At 39.9% G+C, this 17155-nt stretch overlaps 2 protein-coding genes across 2 annotated transcripts; one reads left to right on the forward strand and one right to left on the reverse strand.

Moving 5' to 3' along the window:
- LOC125016008 (butyrophilin-like protein 10) lies at positions 1-3017 on the reverse strand. Its single transcript, XM_047598175.1, has 5 exons — positions 2813-3017; positions 2461-2565; positions 1075-1416; positions 687-968; positions 1-601 (listed from the first exon to the last, which is right to left on the reverse strand). Exons 2-5 carry the CDS (start codon positions 2561-2563, stop codon positions 360-362), a joined length of 969 nt encoding a protein of 322 aa, XP_047454131.1. The 5' UTR covers positions 2564-2565; positions 2813-3017; the 3' UTR covers positions 1-359.
- A 5137-nt stretch (positions 3018-8154) lies between these two features.
- LOC125015943 lies at positions 8155-17151 on the forward strand. The gene is made up of 6 exons (XM_047598046.1): positions 8155-8335; positions 12047-12400; positions 13364-13577; positions 14661-14734; positions 15047-15151; positions 16067-17151. The coding sequence occupies exons 1-6, from the start codon at positions 8287-8289 to the stop codon at positions 16675-16677; spliced, it is 1407 nt and encodes a 468-aa protein (XP_047454002.1). The 5' UTR covers positions 8155-8286; the 3' UTR covers positions 16678-17151.
- The last annotated feature ends 4 nt before the right edge of the window (positions 17152-17155 follow it).

Raw genomic sequence — 17155 nt, forward strand, 5'->3', positions numbered from 1 at the left:
ATTTTGTTCATGTAATCTCCTTCAATATAATCCTTTATTAGAATCAGTCCCTTTAGTTTCTCAGCCTGAATCTGTTGCTGATAACAGATGACTGTTACAGACTGTTACATTAGCTCTTATATGGATAATTTCTTGCATCCTGGGATCGTCTGTGTGATTCTGGTAGGTCACCAGGGTCACTATTAAACTTACATTGTGTTTGATTTATACAGAAAAGATTAAATAAATAATACAACATATACATTTATCATTAACCTCCAACTTTCAAATAATATGTTTAATATCTGAGGATGACGTTAAAAGCTCTTCCCCACAAACATTACAGCTGCACTACATGTTTTGATTATTTTCCCTGTACATTATGTGTGTTTACCTATGATTGTGTTTTTTTTTTTTTGTTTTTTTTGTGGTGCCCGAATGCAGCCAAACATGGAGCCACCGCTGCTCTGCAAACTCAGAGCCAAAACCTGGTGATTTGGACAAACACATTTTTTACTGTGGACACGACAACAGCACAAAATACACAATGGAACCACTAAAACCGCAATAAATATCAGCCACCAGAAGTCCACTAGTTCAGTGGAGTCCACGATGAAATAATCTGAAATGATAAAACAGTTTGGTATTAATACATGAATAAACTCAAAGATGCTAACGAAATAGAAATAGAAAAAACTGTGTTCTACCTGGAACATGTATGTGAGCCTCTCTGGTCTGGTGGATGTTGTTCTGTTGGACTCTACAGGTGAAGCTGTTGTTGTGTCTCTTGTCCACAGTCACTCTGCTGCTGACAGTATAGAGATGATCAGGACCTCTGACTGTCTCTGGAGGTCCAGCAGAGAGCAGGTTTCCCTCAGCGTCCAGCCACAACACCTCAGGCTCTGGATACCAGCCTCTGGATTCACAGGATAAAGTTGCTCTTCCACTCATGTTGGAAATGACCGTAATGATGGGTGTAGAGACTGAACCTGATGAGGAGACAATTTTCAAACAGTGAGCTCAGTTCAGACTGAACTAAATATGTAAGTCTTTATCAAAAGGCCTCAGTTAATGTTCTTAAACAGTTTGACTCACCAACAATGAGTTGGATGTAATCTTCCTTCTTTATGGATGGAATCAAACACTTGTATTCTCCTCCATCAGACACTTTCACCTTCATTATTTTCATGGAGACGTTTCCATTCTTCAGTTCATCTACAAACAGTCGTGTGCGGTAATAATAAGATGGATGTTGACTCTGGTAGACCAGTCGTCCATCTTCATGGACATGGACGTACTTTGGGTCCAGACCAGGTTTGGTCCACACCACTGTCATAGAATCAGCTCTGATGGAAGGTTCAAGACGACACGGTAGAATGACATCATCACCAACCAGGGCTGCGATTGGTCCACGGGAACAAACTAGATCTGAATAAACTTAAAAAATGAAATAAAATCACAGATTCATGAACTCATTTCAGCCTTCAGGCACTAGAGGTCAGACTAGATCTGCTTCAACAGTGATTTATTTCAACAGTCAGCTGCTCTCTTGTGTCACTGATGCAGTTCCCTCCAAAGGTATTGGAACAGCAGAGCAAATTGCTCCTAAAGCTGCTGCCCCCGTGACCCGGACCCAGATAAGGGAACGAAGACGAGACGAGCTTTTATTTCCTGGTATTTACATCTTGATGTGTTAAACAACTTGGGATATACCACTGTTTGTTTGAACCCATCCATTTTTCAAGTGAGCAAAACTATTGGAACATGTGATTGACAGGTGTTTCTTGTTGACCAGGTATTGCCTTTAAGGTTGATTGTTCAAACAGTAAATCGCTCTGCATGATTAGTCTACTTGTTGGCCTGGGTTGAAACCTAACGTACGCATTTCTTGTGAAGACCAGAGAGCTGTCTATGGGGGAAAAGCAAGTAATTTTCAAGCTGAGAAAAGAAGAAGATTCTTATGGACTGATGAGGCCAAGATTAATCTCAACCGAAGTGATGGAAAGACCAAAGTGTGACGAAAGAAAGGAACTGCTTATGATCTGAAGCATAGAAGCTCATCTGTGAAGCATGGTGGAGCTAATGTCATGGCTAGGGCGCTTCTGGAACAGGCTCATTAATATTTATTGATAATGTAACTGATGATGGTAACAGCAGAATGAATTCCGAAGTGTACAGAAACATTTTGGCTGCCAATCTACAGAGAAATGCATCCAAACTAATCGTGAGGAATTTTATCATGCAGCAGGACAATGACCCAAAGCACACTGCCAACAAAACAAAGGACTTCATCAGGGGAAACAAGTGGAAGGTTTTAGACTAGCAAAGGCAATCACCCGACCTTAACCCAACTGAGCAGCATTTCACCTCCTGAAGAGGAGACTGAAGGGAAAAACATCCCTAAACAAAAAAAGAACTAAATTTGTCACAAATGTCGCAGAAATGTGAATGTGTCAGTATTGTGAAGTGTTTGTAGATTACCTCCATGTGACTGCAGCACAACAATGAAGACGACAGCATGAAGGAGAATAATGTCCCTGAAGGACAAGCTGTTATCGGACGGCATCAATGGACGTGTCATCATGTCTGGAAAACAAGAACATTAGTCTAATTAGGTTCATACACGTGGAATCTGACAAAATGAGTGACTATATTTCTTTTACTTTATGGGTTGTGGTCAGATGGAGACATTAATGATTATATACCTTTAAATGTTTGTCAGATTTCTAAAAGTCAACAAATACAGTAGGCAGGGAAAATAAACACACTGTCAAAAAAAGATATTAGATATTAAAAGATATTAGACAACAACTTTCATGAGTTTGATTCTTACCTGGTTGGTGAGCTTCGCAATCCACAGTTGAACAGTTCCTCCTTGATGTGATGTTTGTCTCACGGGCACCTGACTTATAGTTGTGTTGTATCTGGAGACAGTATTAGGAAGTGGTGATTCCCGCGGCTCTGCTCTCAACTGAAACCACTGTGACAGAACCTCAGCACTTTCACTCTGACCTCTGATAGACTCCGCTGCAAAGCTTTAACGCCAGGATAAGAAAAAGTTATAAAATAAAAACCCTAAAAACTGGGGCGGCTGACCAGCCGGGGGGTGGACCCAGAAAGCAGGAGACTATGAGACTCGAGTAAAAGTCAACCATATGAGTTTATTGAAATCTCTTCAAGGAAAAACAAAAATCCGAAAGGGTTAAAAGGCAAAACTGGAAATTTCAGGGGAAAAGGCAAACAGAAGACGCTGGTTGTCAGCATCAGCCTTGTTGATTTCTGGTTCCTCAGTCTTGTTGTAGTCAGACCATATTTATTCAAACCCAGTGACATTTTAAAGTTGTTCATTTAGATCTTGGTGGTGTGGATCAGTGATCACATGTGTCCTGGCATCCAGCTTGATGTGGTAGGGAGGGGGCTGATGGTTGAACTGTTCCTTAGACAGTATTCATGTCCATTCTTAGTAATGAAGTGCCTGTGTGACTATGCAGGACAGCAGTGAGGATGGACCATCTCTGTGGTAAACGTTGCATTTGATGGTGACTTCTGCAGCTTAGTGACTGTCAAGGCTGAGTTAAAAGCGTTCTTTTAGTTCTGCTTTTTTTTTGCAGGAAACCTAGTTTCATAATAGAGAGTTGTTTGCCTCTTAGACCAAAAAGTACATGTGACAGGTAGACATGAGTGTTTCATTTCCCAATTGACCTTTTTGTTGGTAAATTCTGACTAATGCTGATTTTTAACTCAGGAACTCTGACGTCATTGAAGGTGGTACTACTGTTTCCTGCTCCAATCCCTGTTTTTCTTCTGCAGGTTAGTGTTTGTGTATCAAAATCAGACAATCGTTGTAACTTTTAACAGGGTTTTTATGGCAGCATACTGTGCACAGGTTTGGTCACCAACAGGTGCTGAAGGAGGATATTTTCCTTTCCTTCAGCCCAGGATCTTTACACCTTTTAGAAAGGATAGTCCATCTATGCACAAATCACATGACATTTTTTAGCCTGTTTCCGGTGTCGGTGATTGGTGTGGCAGGATTAAACCAGACCAGCCAACCAGGAGTCAGCAATCAACCCCAGCCTGCTTTAAATACCATGTGTGCCCACAGTTCATGGCGGCTGTGAAGTGTTGATCAGTTGCCTCGCTGTTGGTTGCGTATTTGGTGGACTGTACGTAGAGTGCTTGTACTGTTTTGTATTGGTTATTGTTGGCCCTGTGTGGCCTCTTTTTGTTATACCTTCATTGTGGAAGAGCACTGTCCTTATTTAATTAAACGTTTTACCTCAACCTGAGCCTGACCTGTTCGTTCCACCTCATTACCAGTCACAGTTTTATGTTACTGCCCTCCTACACGAGCCGGGTTATAACAGAGCCTGTAACACTGTAAACCTTCACCGTGTAAGAGGGAGCGCTTCCTATTTTTAAAAGCCATATCTGATTTTAAAGAAATGTGACAGCTATAGTTACTATCTGAGTGTGCAAAGCTGTAGCAAAGCCAGAACAACTCTTTACACGGAAGGATCACACTTGGAACACTTGTGTTATACAAGCTGAAAGCTTAGAGAAGAGGGAGCCTTGAATTTACATGTCATTTTTATTTAGTGTAATGATTATGAATAAATACACTGCAAAAAGAGGGTGTCTAAAAACAAGATAAAAACACTAAATCTGAGGGTGATGGTACTAAAAGCAAGTGAAATTATCTGTCCATGATTTCTTAAATTTAGACTGTTAAACACTTGAAATAAGAAGTTAACTCTTAAAACAATTATCTTACACTTCTAAATCTAAGTTGTTTTTTTTTGTCTCGGTAAGAACCAAGTAATTTGCAGTGTATCATTTAGTGGTAAAATAAAACGGTCAAAAAACATTTAGACCCAATCTCATGTTAGCTCCAATCTTTTGTTCAAGGAGCTATTTATTAATTTTTTTTTTTTTTTGCAAATTTAAGAGCCATTTTACATGAGCTCGTGTGATATCTTTGTTTTTGTTGTGTTGTGAACTATTTTACAGTTGAAAATAAACGTGTCTTGATGTATTTTTTTATAGTAGTGAAATGTATCCAACATTATTGATGGTGTTACTAATTATAACGTTAGTGTTCTAAGGTTAAGGGAAACTGTATTTAACACTGTTCATGGGGCTGAGGCCTTTACTCATCAGTCCCATGAACAGTTTAATGTGTTGCGCCATCTTGTGGTTGAAATGAAACATTGTTCTACTGTAAATCATTTTGAAGAGACATGGAGCAAACAGACATGTTTAGTTTCCTGCTCAGCTGTTAGGGATCACTCAGAAACTCTTTGGTTCAGGAAAAGTGGAAAAATGATGGAAAATGAACCGAGGAGACCACCATCACTGGACAATAAGGACAGTAATAAGGTGACATGAGGTGGATTCATGAATGATGTAAATTTACAGCCACTCAGTGGCAGCTAAGTTGGTTGGTGATGTTTTTATATTTGTCAGATTTTTGTATAAAAAATGTAATTAAGGTGATTATTTCCCCATTTAGAAAATACCATGCGTGTTTCAAGAGTAACATCACAGAGGTGTGGTGTTTTCTTTCCGTGTTGTTGACTCGGTTTTCAAGGGGTACAGGCGTGACGCAACCTTCAGAAACTCGCTCAGCTGGATCGACTGGTCCATGAAACAACAAACACTGCTGAGGCACGTGCAAGTTAGAGTGAAGCCTCTTAATTGTCCATCCTTGTGTGATTGAAACTTGGTCAAATAAACAGGAATTAACACTTTGGAAATAATCTACACTGATCAGCCACAACATTATGACTACTAACAGGACAAGTAAATAACATTTAAACCATCTTGTGATAAGTCAGTGTTCTGCCGGGAAACTTTTGGACGTGGTATTCATTCATGTGGATGTTACTTAGAGATGTAGCAACGACCTAGACCTACCACGACACCCTCACACCCCTTGATGGCAGCAGCCATCCTCAGCAGGATGCACGACTGACAGCATCAAACACAAACCTTACCAAAAAAAACCCCAAAAACAACAAAAAAGGCCCTCCAGGAGGTGGAGGATTCCACTAGAGGGCGCTGTTCATTGGAATTCTTGGAAATCCATGAGGAAGCAGCAGAAGTTCCTAAACAGTTGACATTATTAAAATTTCCCTTTAAGTTAACTTACTTTCTTTTTTAACTTCCTTTTACTTATCGTGTCTTTTGCAGCTAAAGTCAAGGAAACTCCTTTTAAAAGTGTGTCAGCTGTTTAGCCTTGTAATGATTTTTTAAAAAATCTTAGACAAAAGGTTTAAATTTGATGTGGACAGTGGTCGAAACCATTGACCATGTTTTTACAACTGTCCTTACAACTATCCCTTGTCAACATTTCTCTTTTTTTTGCCTATATGATATAATTTATTTTATGAATGGTCCGACCCGCGACTTCTGGCGATGTGAAAGCACCAAAGACAAGTCAACATTATGTTGACGCATTGACGCACTTTTAACATGCCGAGTACCAACTGAAGCCTGTAACAAACTATAATTAGCTTGCTGCCAAGTTTTTGCTTTGGCGAGCTTTAAGCCTCAGGTCACGGATGTTACTACTGCTTGTTCCTGCTGTAATATGATACGTGACATGCACTGGCTGTTCATAGACAAATTTTTTTGTTTTGCAAATTAGCTATTAATTTAATATTTCAGATGTTGAGACATGAGAATGCTATTTTTAAAAATAAAAGGTCAGAAATGTTGTCTTTGTCGTCCATTTAGTTAATTTTATTTCCTCAATAATTTTCCTTGATTACAAATCTAACTCAACTGGTGCTTTAACATATCCAACTTTGTCACACAAGTTTTTTTGTATACTTTAACTCCTCCTGCTTGTACTTCTACTTTACTCTGTGCTGTTGTTTTTTCATTAAGTGTCAATAAAACTCCAATAAAAACGCGTAGACAGTATTAACACAGTATTAAATGCTAAAATATATAAGAATATTTCTTTTCAAGGATGGTAGTTATTAATATAATTAATATGATGTTAATGAATGTTTCATTTTATGTAGCATTGCTTCGTATAAATTAAACGACAACTTGGGTGTATTTAGAGGAAGTGAACGCGTTGTCCATCTTTATGTACCGTCTACAGTGGAGAGGTAGTAAAGACGGTTCATAAACAAAATCAGTCAGCTTCAACATCTGGCTTGTATTTCAGCTTTCTTGTGCATGTGCATACGCTGTTAACCCTAATACTAACTCTAACCCTAACCCTAACCCTAAGATAACCAGATTTCTAAAATGAAAACCGGGGACAGCTTTAGCTGACGCTTTGGGGACTGTCCTCAGATATTGGGGATGTCTAATGTGTAGTTAGACGTGTTTTGCAAATGAGATACACATGAATTTATAATCGAAATGAGAGCTGGAGTGTTTGCAAACTGGCCACTGAAGCACTTCCTGAAGTTTTATTTATGCTGTTACCACTCCTCACTCAGGGGGAGGAGGAAACAGGCCACAGAGGACAGAAGGGAGGGAGTGGTAGTCACACACCCACTGCCCTATATTTGGAATTTGTATTCTGATCTGTTATGCCTTGTTTGATTCTGTAATCTCTTTTTTGTATAAAGCTGCTGTAAATACAACTTTCCTGAGGGAGTCATCCCAAAGGCATCAATAAGAGTCTACGTCTATTTAACAGGGCAGAGTCTGAGTCAAACTCTAATGATCACTTGTGTTGCATCACTTTCAAACTTGGACTGGGTTTCTCCAGCCTCGTGTTGCTCTGCTCTTTGACGTTATCACAAAGTTATTATCAGGGCCGCAGAGATTGAACATGTTCTGCTTTTTGGATTTCACTTCCTAGCTTGTGATACATTGGAGGAAAAAAACAACAAAAAAAAAAAAAACAGCATGGAAATTCCCCGGTCTGCCCTAACAGCTACGCACGCATAGTTCACGAGTTCACGTGTCCACAATAACTGCGGTAATTCAGAAACGCTTGCTGCCACTTAATGTATTTATTTCTCATTTATTGCATTTTATTAAAGAAACGTGCCGGTTTTGGGTATTCACCAAGCAAAAAGCGCTTAGTTCAAACAGGTGAGTGTGGTAAGCTTGGTTCAGCTGCCAGCATTGTTTTATCCCGGGAAAGGTGAACGCACCATAGAGAAGCCACGCCCTCCTCTGACTGTATGAATGAACCTTCACAGACAACCAGCCTGCTCACATCGGAGCGCCTTGCTCCACTGACCCAGCTAAAGAGGAGCGGCCCTGGAGAAGTCTACACCTGGGAATCTGCTTCATTAACACCTGGAAAATAATTCTATCTTCAATGTTTTGGTGATGAATCTTCGCCTCGTTCTCCTGCTTATCGGTCTGCCCTCCTGCCCAGGTGTGAATGAATTTATCAGTTTTTTAATCATTAATTTTCTTCTTATTATTATGATTATTGTTAAAAGTCTATCATTGTAATAGTAGATTACAAACTAACTGGTTTAAAAAGGTTATACCACGTGCAGCAGTCGGGTGAGAGTTGAACTATTTGCAAACACAACTGACTTCCTCGAACTCAAAGTGCGTCAAACTGATCGTTGAACAGATAAGTCGCTTCACTCGGAGCAAATCAAACACGATCCACCTGATAGCAGAAGTGCACCCGAGTGTTTCTTTTGTTGATAATATTTGAGTATGGTTTAGTTAATTCCGAGAAGTTTTTCCTAAATACCGTGCCACGCGCCGATGCCTTCAATGACCCTCGAATCTGCATCGGGATACTCTGTGGCTCTTTGACAGCGCGCAGCTGAAGTCAAATGCCTGGGTCCTGTCTAAACCTCCTGATTCAGATCTGAAGCAAACCAACAAAAACATAAACTGAACATACTCCTGGAGTCAGACTAAACAATGCACGATTGCTTTGTGTTCTTTTATCTCATAGTGCTGCTTTGCTACAGATTGTTCAGATTTTGGTCGTATCATAAGTCTCGACCCTTTTGGAAACAAACAAAAACAAAAAACAATATTACAAAACCCCATGGGTCCGGGCTTCTTGTACACCGTGTCAAAACACGTTCAAAGACGCACATTCTGAATCTGTGACGCATTCAGGGCCAAGATTTCAACAACAATCTTCTATGTGGTGATGGTGGTTAATCCAGATTTTTAGCAGGTTTTAAAGCTATAGGCGAAGAAAAGGGACAGTACTGGTTGATACACACTCGCTATAATACAAAGCTTCTGCTCTCCAGCATTAGTTGTCATTCCATTTAGTGGTAGACTACTACCGAGCTGATACTCTTACTTTTATTTTGACATAGTTTTCCTTATCGTCTCAAACTCTCCTTCACGGCTCCTTCCAAAATACGTAACATAGACTTTATCTTCTCCCCACCTCACAAACTCCATCCCCCACAGTGACAGTCCAGGAGAATCATTCACCACCTTTATGACGCCGTCTCTACATCAACTCGTCATTAAAAGATAAGATTTAGTTTTAGAGCAGGGCTGTTGCGTTAGAAGACATTTCACGTCACTAGTAGTGGAGCTAAGGCCTGTTCAGCTCTCAAATTAACACATGTCCATGGATGCAAGTGGCCAACAGACGGAGACAGATGAATAAATACATCAAATAAAGTGTTATTGCCTTATTATGATGTCAAGCTCCATCCCCCACAATGATCCTCCATTAGACATTAGAACAGTCATGAAGGCTTGTTAGACTGCATTCACTGGTGTACCTAATAATTTGGCCAGAGAGCCATGTTTTATGAAAAAACCAGTAGTAATTAAAGACAGATGAAATCAGACACCACCTGTTCAGGTTGTAGTGAAACCAGGGCGTGGATCCAATGGTTTCACTCTATTTTCCTCGTAAAGCAGGTGTGAGGTTTAATATTTCAGGAGAGTAGCAGAGCCAAGTCAGGCTGCCGTTTCTTTGCTTCTTTTTAATAGTAGCTTCAGTTTAGTTCCTCTGCAGAGTCCAAAACATTTCCAACATGTCTTTGCTGTTTACAGCAGCTAGCCACGATGGCTAATAATAAATATATAAATAGTTCATAATAATAACAACTGTCACTGCTAACAATGCTAATGGCCATGAAGTGAAGCTATTTTTTTATTGTATTGTATCCATGTGGCAAACTGAGGATTTGAAAAAGAGTCTTCAGGCTTTAAGCCACATGCAACTCTAGTTATTAAAAAAAAAAAAAGGGCTGGACAGGTCTGAGTCAGGTCCAGGAAGCAGGAAGTTGCCCGTATGTGGGAGTCATGTGATTCGGCATTTACTACAAGCTTACACACAGTTCTCGGCTCAGCGTTGGGAAAAGAACAAGACTGCAAAAGAGGTGGAATGAAACCAAAAGTAGTGAGTGGGTGGTAACTGTAAATGCCCAATTTTTTTCTTTTTCTAATGATCACAGCTCATAGTTGCAGGCCTGCCCACATATGCAAGGGTCGTAGGAGTGAGTTTACCACAAATTCACGCCCTCTGCAGAGAAAAGAACCCAGATGGCACTTTTTTTTGCAACGACAGTAAATAGTTTTTAGTCCTTATACTTACGGCTAAAACTATGCCACTGTTTGTTTGTTTTTTAATATTCATCCATTTAACCGTCAATAATTGTGAATGGCCTGAAGCCAGGCAAGAATTAAGTCTCTCCACTTAAAAAAAAAATAAAAATTCTTCTTCTTTTGGTTGCCTCGGGTGAAAAGAAAAAATGATTTTTGTAAACATTTCACACACGAGTCTTATTTGCTTTATAAGTTCCCATTCTGGACTAAATAGACAATAAAGCAAAGAATACTTTAGGGCATAGGTCTTCAGTAGGGGGTCTGTGGAAGTACGATGGGAGAGGGGGTCGCATAATGTTTGGTTTATTAGACATTTTTTTAAATATTTGCAATATTACCACTGATGCCTCTCAGTGAGAAGGTCCGCGTTTGGTTCCAGCTTGGGGCTTTCTGTGTGGGTTTTCTCCGGGTACTCTGTTGTCCGCTTTCCCCCCACCTCCAAAGACATGCTCGTTAGGCTAATTGATGACCCTAAATTGACCCTAAGTGTCATTGGGTGACAGCTGGGATAGGCTCCAGGGCTCCCCACGACCCTACAACGGTCTGAATGCCAGACCAGCCATGTTTTTTCATGACAAAAAAAAAAATTGTTTAAATGTACTTCCTCGAATGTCCACTAGAGGCTCCAACTAGAGTCAACCCCCATAGACCCCCAATGTTAAAATTAACATGCTTTGTCTTCTGTTTAAATAACGTCCGGGCTGGAGTCGCATTGCCAAGATGGCGACGGCCCAAGACGACACACACTGAGCTTCAGAATAGCTCTTTAAGGATCATGTAGGTGAAGTGTTAACACCGTCTTTATATACTTGGTGAAATGTATTAATATTGCAGAGGGTTAGGTTGTTGTGCTCCCATTGGGTGCAAGAACTTGATTCTTGCCAGTCAACATTAATAATTGTGGGGGATAATTATTAACATCTGTAAATAGTTACTACAGGTAGTAAACCTCAGACACCACTCTTTTCAGGGACCAAGTCAAATTGCCTACGATTATGATTCCAGCAAATATCACAGTGTATAATCACAACAAACAACACAATGCTAGATAAAATTATGAAATTATTTATTATAAGCGGTGATTATCTTACAATAACATTACATCATAATTTAATTATTAATGCTAAAACTAAACTAACTACTCGTTGCGGTGCGGACGCACCAGACTTTGTCGTTCTGGGTTTGACTGGGGCTCCTTGGCTCGAACAAACAACGGCATCTGTACTAGCTGGTGTAAGGGGGGCTGATCCTCGGCAGCATGTGGGCAAATACAGCGCGTCCATGGGTCGAAGGCAATTCTTCTTCTTTTTAGGACTCCCTGTGTTTGAATTTTACAGCACTTTCTTGTGGTCAGGCTGTAGTTGAAACATGTAGGCCCAAGGTGTACAACAAAAAACAGTGAATGCAACACTGTGATGAAGTTATTGATTAACATTTCATTTTTCTGCTTGATGTTGAAAGGTGATTGTCTATTTTTATTTATTTTTTTAATTGCATAACATCTACTTTATTTGTTTATTTATGTGTTTATTTGCAGGCGAGTCCTCCGTAGATGATGGTCTCCTGGAGAGGGTCCAAGCCTTTGCTGGTGGTCATGCCATTCTGCCCTGCAGCTTTGAAGCCGTTGACCAAGAGGACTCTCCAGCATTCGAGTGGTCAAAGGAAGGCCCGGGTTCAGGAGTGGTCTTTGCATATCGTCAAAGCCGTGAGAACTATATAGACAGGAATCCCGAATTTGACTACAGGGCGAGCGGCATCATGAGAGAACTGAAAGATTGGAATGTGTCTTTGAGGATCTCCGGGCTGAAGCTTGACGATTCAGGAATATACAAGTGTATGGAACTCAAGAACAACCCATCAAAGAAAACTACAAGGGTGGAGCTTCTTGTGGGTACGTCGACTTTTATTTAAATAAAGCTGATTCCTAGACCTTGATTTAACAGCCACTCTGGGAAATTTGATCAGCTACAGCTACTGCATCTGCTATGTGTGCCCTGAACATACAGCAACAACAACAATTGTGCCTCGCCTTGTTTGTGTGAGCTAAGAGTGAAAGGGGAGTAATGTATGTCGAAACCGTGGGTGAGAGAACATCCGACCGTCACTATTCCACCTGGCAGGCTCAACTAGTTGGTAATTAACTTTTCCTGGCGCCCACGCAGTGCGAAAAAAAACATCAGCTTTGAAGTTATGGGTTCATACATGCTTTTCTCTAATGTCTATTTGATTTGATGTTTATTGGAGTATCTCCCACATTAACCCTTTTAATAGTTTAGTGTTCCATATTTGATATCAGTTTCTGAGAAAATATTTCATGGAAAAACCTGCTGTAAACAACTTGAGACATGTCATCTGCCCTCTGGTAGATTTATCCAGGCTCTGCAGTCAGTCAGTAGCTTTTGAAAAGAAACGAAGGAAATTTAGTAAAGGCCGCCGTTTAGTTTCCCTTTTTTCCCCCCAGGGAAATCTTAGCTAATTTTGAAAAGGTTGTGTTAACAATATAAATGATGTTGTTACTGATATTTCAATATAAATATGTAAATGTAATTTATTCTATTGGGAACCTACAATTACTTTATCCAGTATGTCAATAAAATCATGTTGAGTAGATAGATTGATAGATATTGTCATTTATGTCAATTGTTACTGTAATGCCTTCCCTGGTTCACATTGCATTATCAACGATTTTAATTTATTTTTTCCATTTTCAATAATGATCGTTTTTCTGGCTTCAAAAGGTAAAATGAAAACTAGAACAGGAAATTGTGACGTAGTATTTGTTGTATTTGTAGTATTTGTTGCATACAGGGTTCAGGGCCACGCCTGTGTGTAACCCTTCCTTTTACTGTTGCAGTTGCCGAACCCAATCTCTCCATGGTTTCAGCCAAGAACGGATTAGTGACTCTCATGTGTGGCACCGGCTGCTGGCTGCCAGACAAAGAGCCGAGGATGACGTTTCTGGATGACGATGGCAACGAGATCTCGGCTATAGACACGATAAGGGAATACGATGAGCGTGGATGTTACAACATGACAATGATGGTGACTCTCCAGAGAAACACAAGCAGGTTAAACTTCCTTAAGATTCTTACCACCTGTAGAATGTCAGTGAACACAAACAATTATCCTGCGAGGGCTGAAGATGGGCTGGAGTTTATATATTCACTCTCATAGGGTTAGGGTTCGCACAGAGAAGGCCCAGGTTCAAACGATCAATTGTTCGAACGAAGTGATATGAGCAGACGTATGTGTTTATATCAAAATATCACTGTTGATGAAGTGGTTCTGCTGCTTTCTTCAAAATGGAAATATAAAATAATGAGAGGAAACATTTGGAGAAGAAAAAGAAGTCAAAGAAAGTGAGACGCAAAAAAAAAAAATTCAAAGAAGTGAAGTCAAGAACGAAGGTACGGGACGCAGGTGAAAAAAGAAGAAGTGGAAAAAATGGAAGAAGAAATCCAATATAGAACGGTAGTAAAAATGAAGTAAAAAGGTAGAAAAACGCAAAGAAGGTATGGGATGCAAGAAAAATAAGCTATGGGAAGAAAAAAGAGAAGTGGAAAAGTAAATGGAAGAGAAAGAAATCCAATGTAGAGGAAGAAGTTGTAGTAGAAAGTAGAAAAACTCAAAGAAAGTGTGGGATGCAAGAAGAAGTCAAGATTGAAGGCATGGAATGCAAAAAAAAAAAAACTTTGAAGATGAAGGTATGGATGCAAGAAGAAGTTTAAGAAGGAGGCATGGGAAGCAAAAAGAAGTGGGAATACAAATGGAAGAAAAAGGAGAGATCTAATATAGAATGAGAGAACAAGAAGTTGTAGTAAATTCATCTGCATTATTTCAAGCAGTATTGCAGTTTTGCAGTATACAAAATGTTTTTGACTTCAAGACGACAAAAATTCCGGCTTGGTTCATCTTTTACAACACTAGCTGGAAACTCTTCACCCCATGTTTGCCCCACGTTGAGTGAACATGCTCAGAAAGAATGGATTTATTCCAACCAGAGAGAAACCAGCCCATCAAGAGTTTACATGGTCATTAGGAGATAGGGTTATCAAAGATTTGCACCAGCCCATGTTAGATGAGGTCGTTTCATTCTGATTATTAGTGGAGTATTACACAAATACTTAAACAATGTCCTTTTTTTCTCATAGAAAAGTCACCTGCAGAGTTCATGAGCCTGAGTTCGGTCAGACCAGGGACTCCTGCATCCTCATTGCAGGTACAGGTATGTACCTGCAACTCACAATCCACACATTCCTCATTGACTCTGAATGCCCCGCATCCACCTTCCTTCACTGTAGCAAGGACTCTTTTAAAAGTCATAAACTCATCTGAATCAGAGCTATAATTATAATTCTTACGCTCGTATTTTGGCTCGTGCTACGACACATTGGCTTTTGTCTTTAACAAGTCGGGCTTGCAGAAAGCCTACATACATTTTATATTTACAGGTTCCCTGTTGCATTTTAAACAAGTGCCCATACTTCGAGATCAGCTGATTCAAACATGATGGTCTAAATGATTTTTGTTCTTTCAGATGACCCTGAGTGTTCTTTGGCATTGCCCATCATCATCACCATCGTAGGGACAGCTGTAATTTTTGGATTCATTTTCCTGCTATGGAAGATTTGTGTGAAATCTGGTAAGTCAAGGTTTCAGTCAGTAAACACGGTAAAATCATAAAGCCGGGGTTTGTCTGGTTATACAGCACACTGATCAGATGAGGCTTCTCATTATGTACTGACCACAATCTGACACAAGGTGGCAGACGAGCTCCTTTTAGACAGGAAACGCTCACGGAAAAATCATGTAGAGCAGAGCAGCGAGGAGGCGTTCAGAAATCCAAAGGCGCCCTCTTTAGGAGGAAATAAATCTTTCAGACACATGCAGGATATGTTTAAGTGCATTACTCAGATCATAGGTAAACACATAAAGCAAGCGTGGAAACACAAACTAAGGATTCCTCAATGGAATGTCCCTTTTCTTAGGGTTCATGATTCAATGCATGAACAATGTAATTCTGCTGTTTTCCTTCAAATGGCAAGCTGAGTGCAGACCTCAATATGAAAACTACCTCACAAATAAACATGTTTAGGTACAGGAGGTCATCATCAGCACACTTAAGGTGGGTATTTCCCTGGTTTTCACCCCACTGCCAAAGATCCATTCATTATAGTGGCACTTAAAAGAACAGTTAATCCAGTAGAAATGTTGTGGAAGGACCTGAAGCAAGCAGCTACTATTAGCTAAGAGGCCATTAGCTGGGAGGCTAGGAAGCTAAGGAAGAGCTAACTCCAGAGTATTTCTCAGACAGACTTGTTACACTGCTGATTCAGCTTGATGAATCAGTGGGAACTTGACAAACTGTAAAAACCTGAGTCATAGACGCACACTGACAACAACAAACAACTGACCATCGGCTTGTTCTCATGATGTAATAGAACCTGTAGCCAAGGGCATGAAAATATAGTTCCACGTCGTAACAAACATAAAATATTTTTCAGTAAATTTCAGCATTGCTAACAGCAGGACATCTTTATTTTTTGTATTCAAACAGCTGAGACTAAAAAACCGGCTCTGCAGCATCAGAAATCAGATGAAAGTATAAGGAGTGGGGCATCTGAAACAAGGATCCTTCTGCCACAAAGCAACAGCACCATGAAGGCTAACAACGAGCTCAATGACACCATTGAGAATCTGAAAAAACAAGTGGCCGATTTTGAGTCAAAGATTCGTGAGAAAGATGGGATCATCTGTCAACTCCAGAGCAGCTCTCCAATAAGTCCTGTTCCCTGCCACCAGGACAAGCCAGTGACTGGAGGGATTCCTTTCAAACTTGCACCGGACGTCCCAAAACCCCTCGACCAACTTTCTACACCTTCAACCAGCAGAAACCCTCCGAAATCTGTCAGCCTACCACAAGGCCTAAATCAAACCCTCCAAACATCCTTCAACAATCCAACAAGTGGCAACCCATTACAAACCAGCCACACTCTTCTGTCTTTGCATCATCAAGATCCAAAAGAGAAAAAGCAAAAATACTTGAAACGCTCACAGAGTTTCAACCACGACCTCCTCAAAAGTGCTCCTCTGCGTAGACCATCCTTAAGTCATTTATCTGCAAACCGCTACGATGTCCTGGCAGAGTTACCTGAAGATGTTAGCTAATGTTAGCGAGGACATACTGTACGGTTGTTAGCTTAGATCTGTTAAAACACGGTTAAAGATTATGAATAGGAAACTCAGTACCTTTTTGAGAAAGCTTGGTTTATGCTAATGATTTAGTCGCATCTTGTCTATAGCTCTATAAACAAGATGCGACTGAATCATTTTTTAAATGGATTTAATTTTGAACCTGTCCACTATCTACCATCTTGAACTTTTTATGCTTCACTGGGGAATCATGAGGGAACATTTATTTTACTAGCACACTAAAAAAATCTGTATATATATATATAATCTTGTACAGCTGGTGCAAATGTAAATAACACAACTTGTTAAGGGCATTAATATATATATTAATTGTGTATATATGTGGGGTTTAATACTGCTTTGTATATTGCATTTGTATGTACTTTTTTACCGTTTGTAATGCTATGTCACTCTTTTATGAATTCAAATAAACATATTTCAGTTTAAGTACTTA

This window comes from Mugil cephalus, chromosome 1 (genome assembly GCF_022458985.1).
Source record: "Mugil cephalus isolate CIBA_MC_2020 chromosome 1, CIBA_Mcephalus_1.1, whole genome shotgun sequence".
NCBI classification, from domain to species: domain Eukaryota; kingdom Metazoa; phylum Chordata; class Actinopteri; order Mugiliformes; family Mugilidae; genus Mugil; species Mugil cephalus.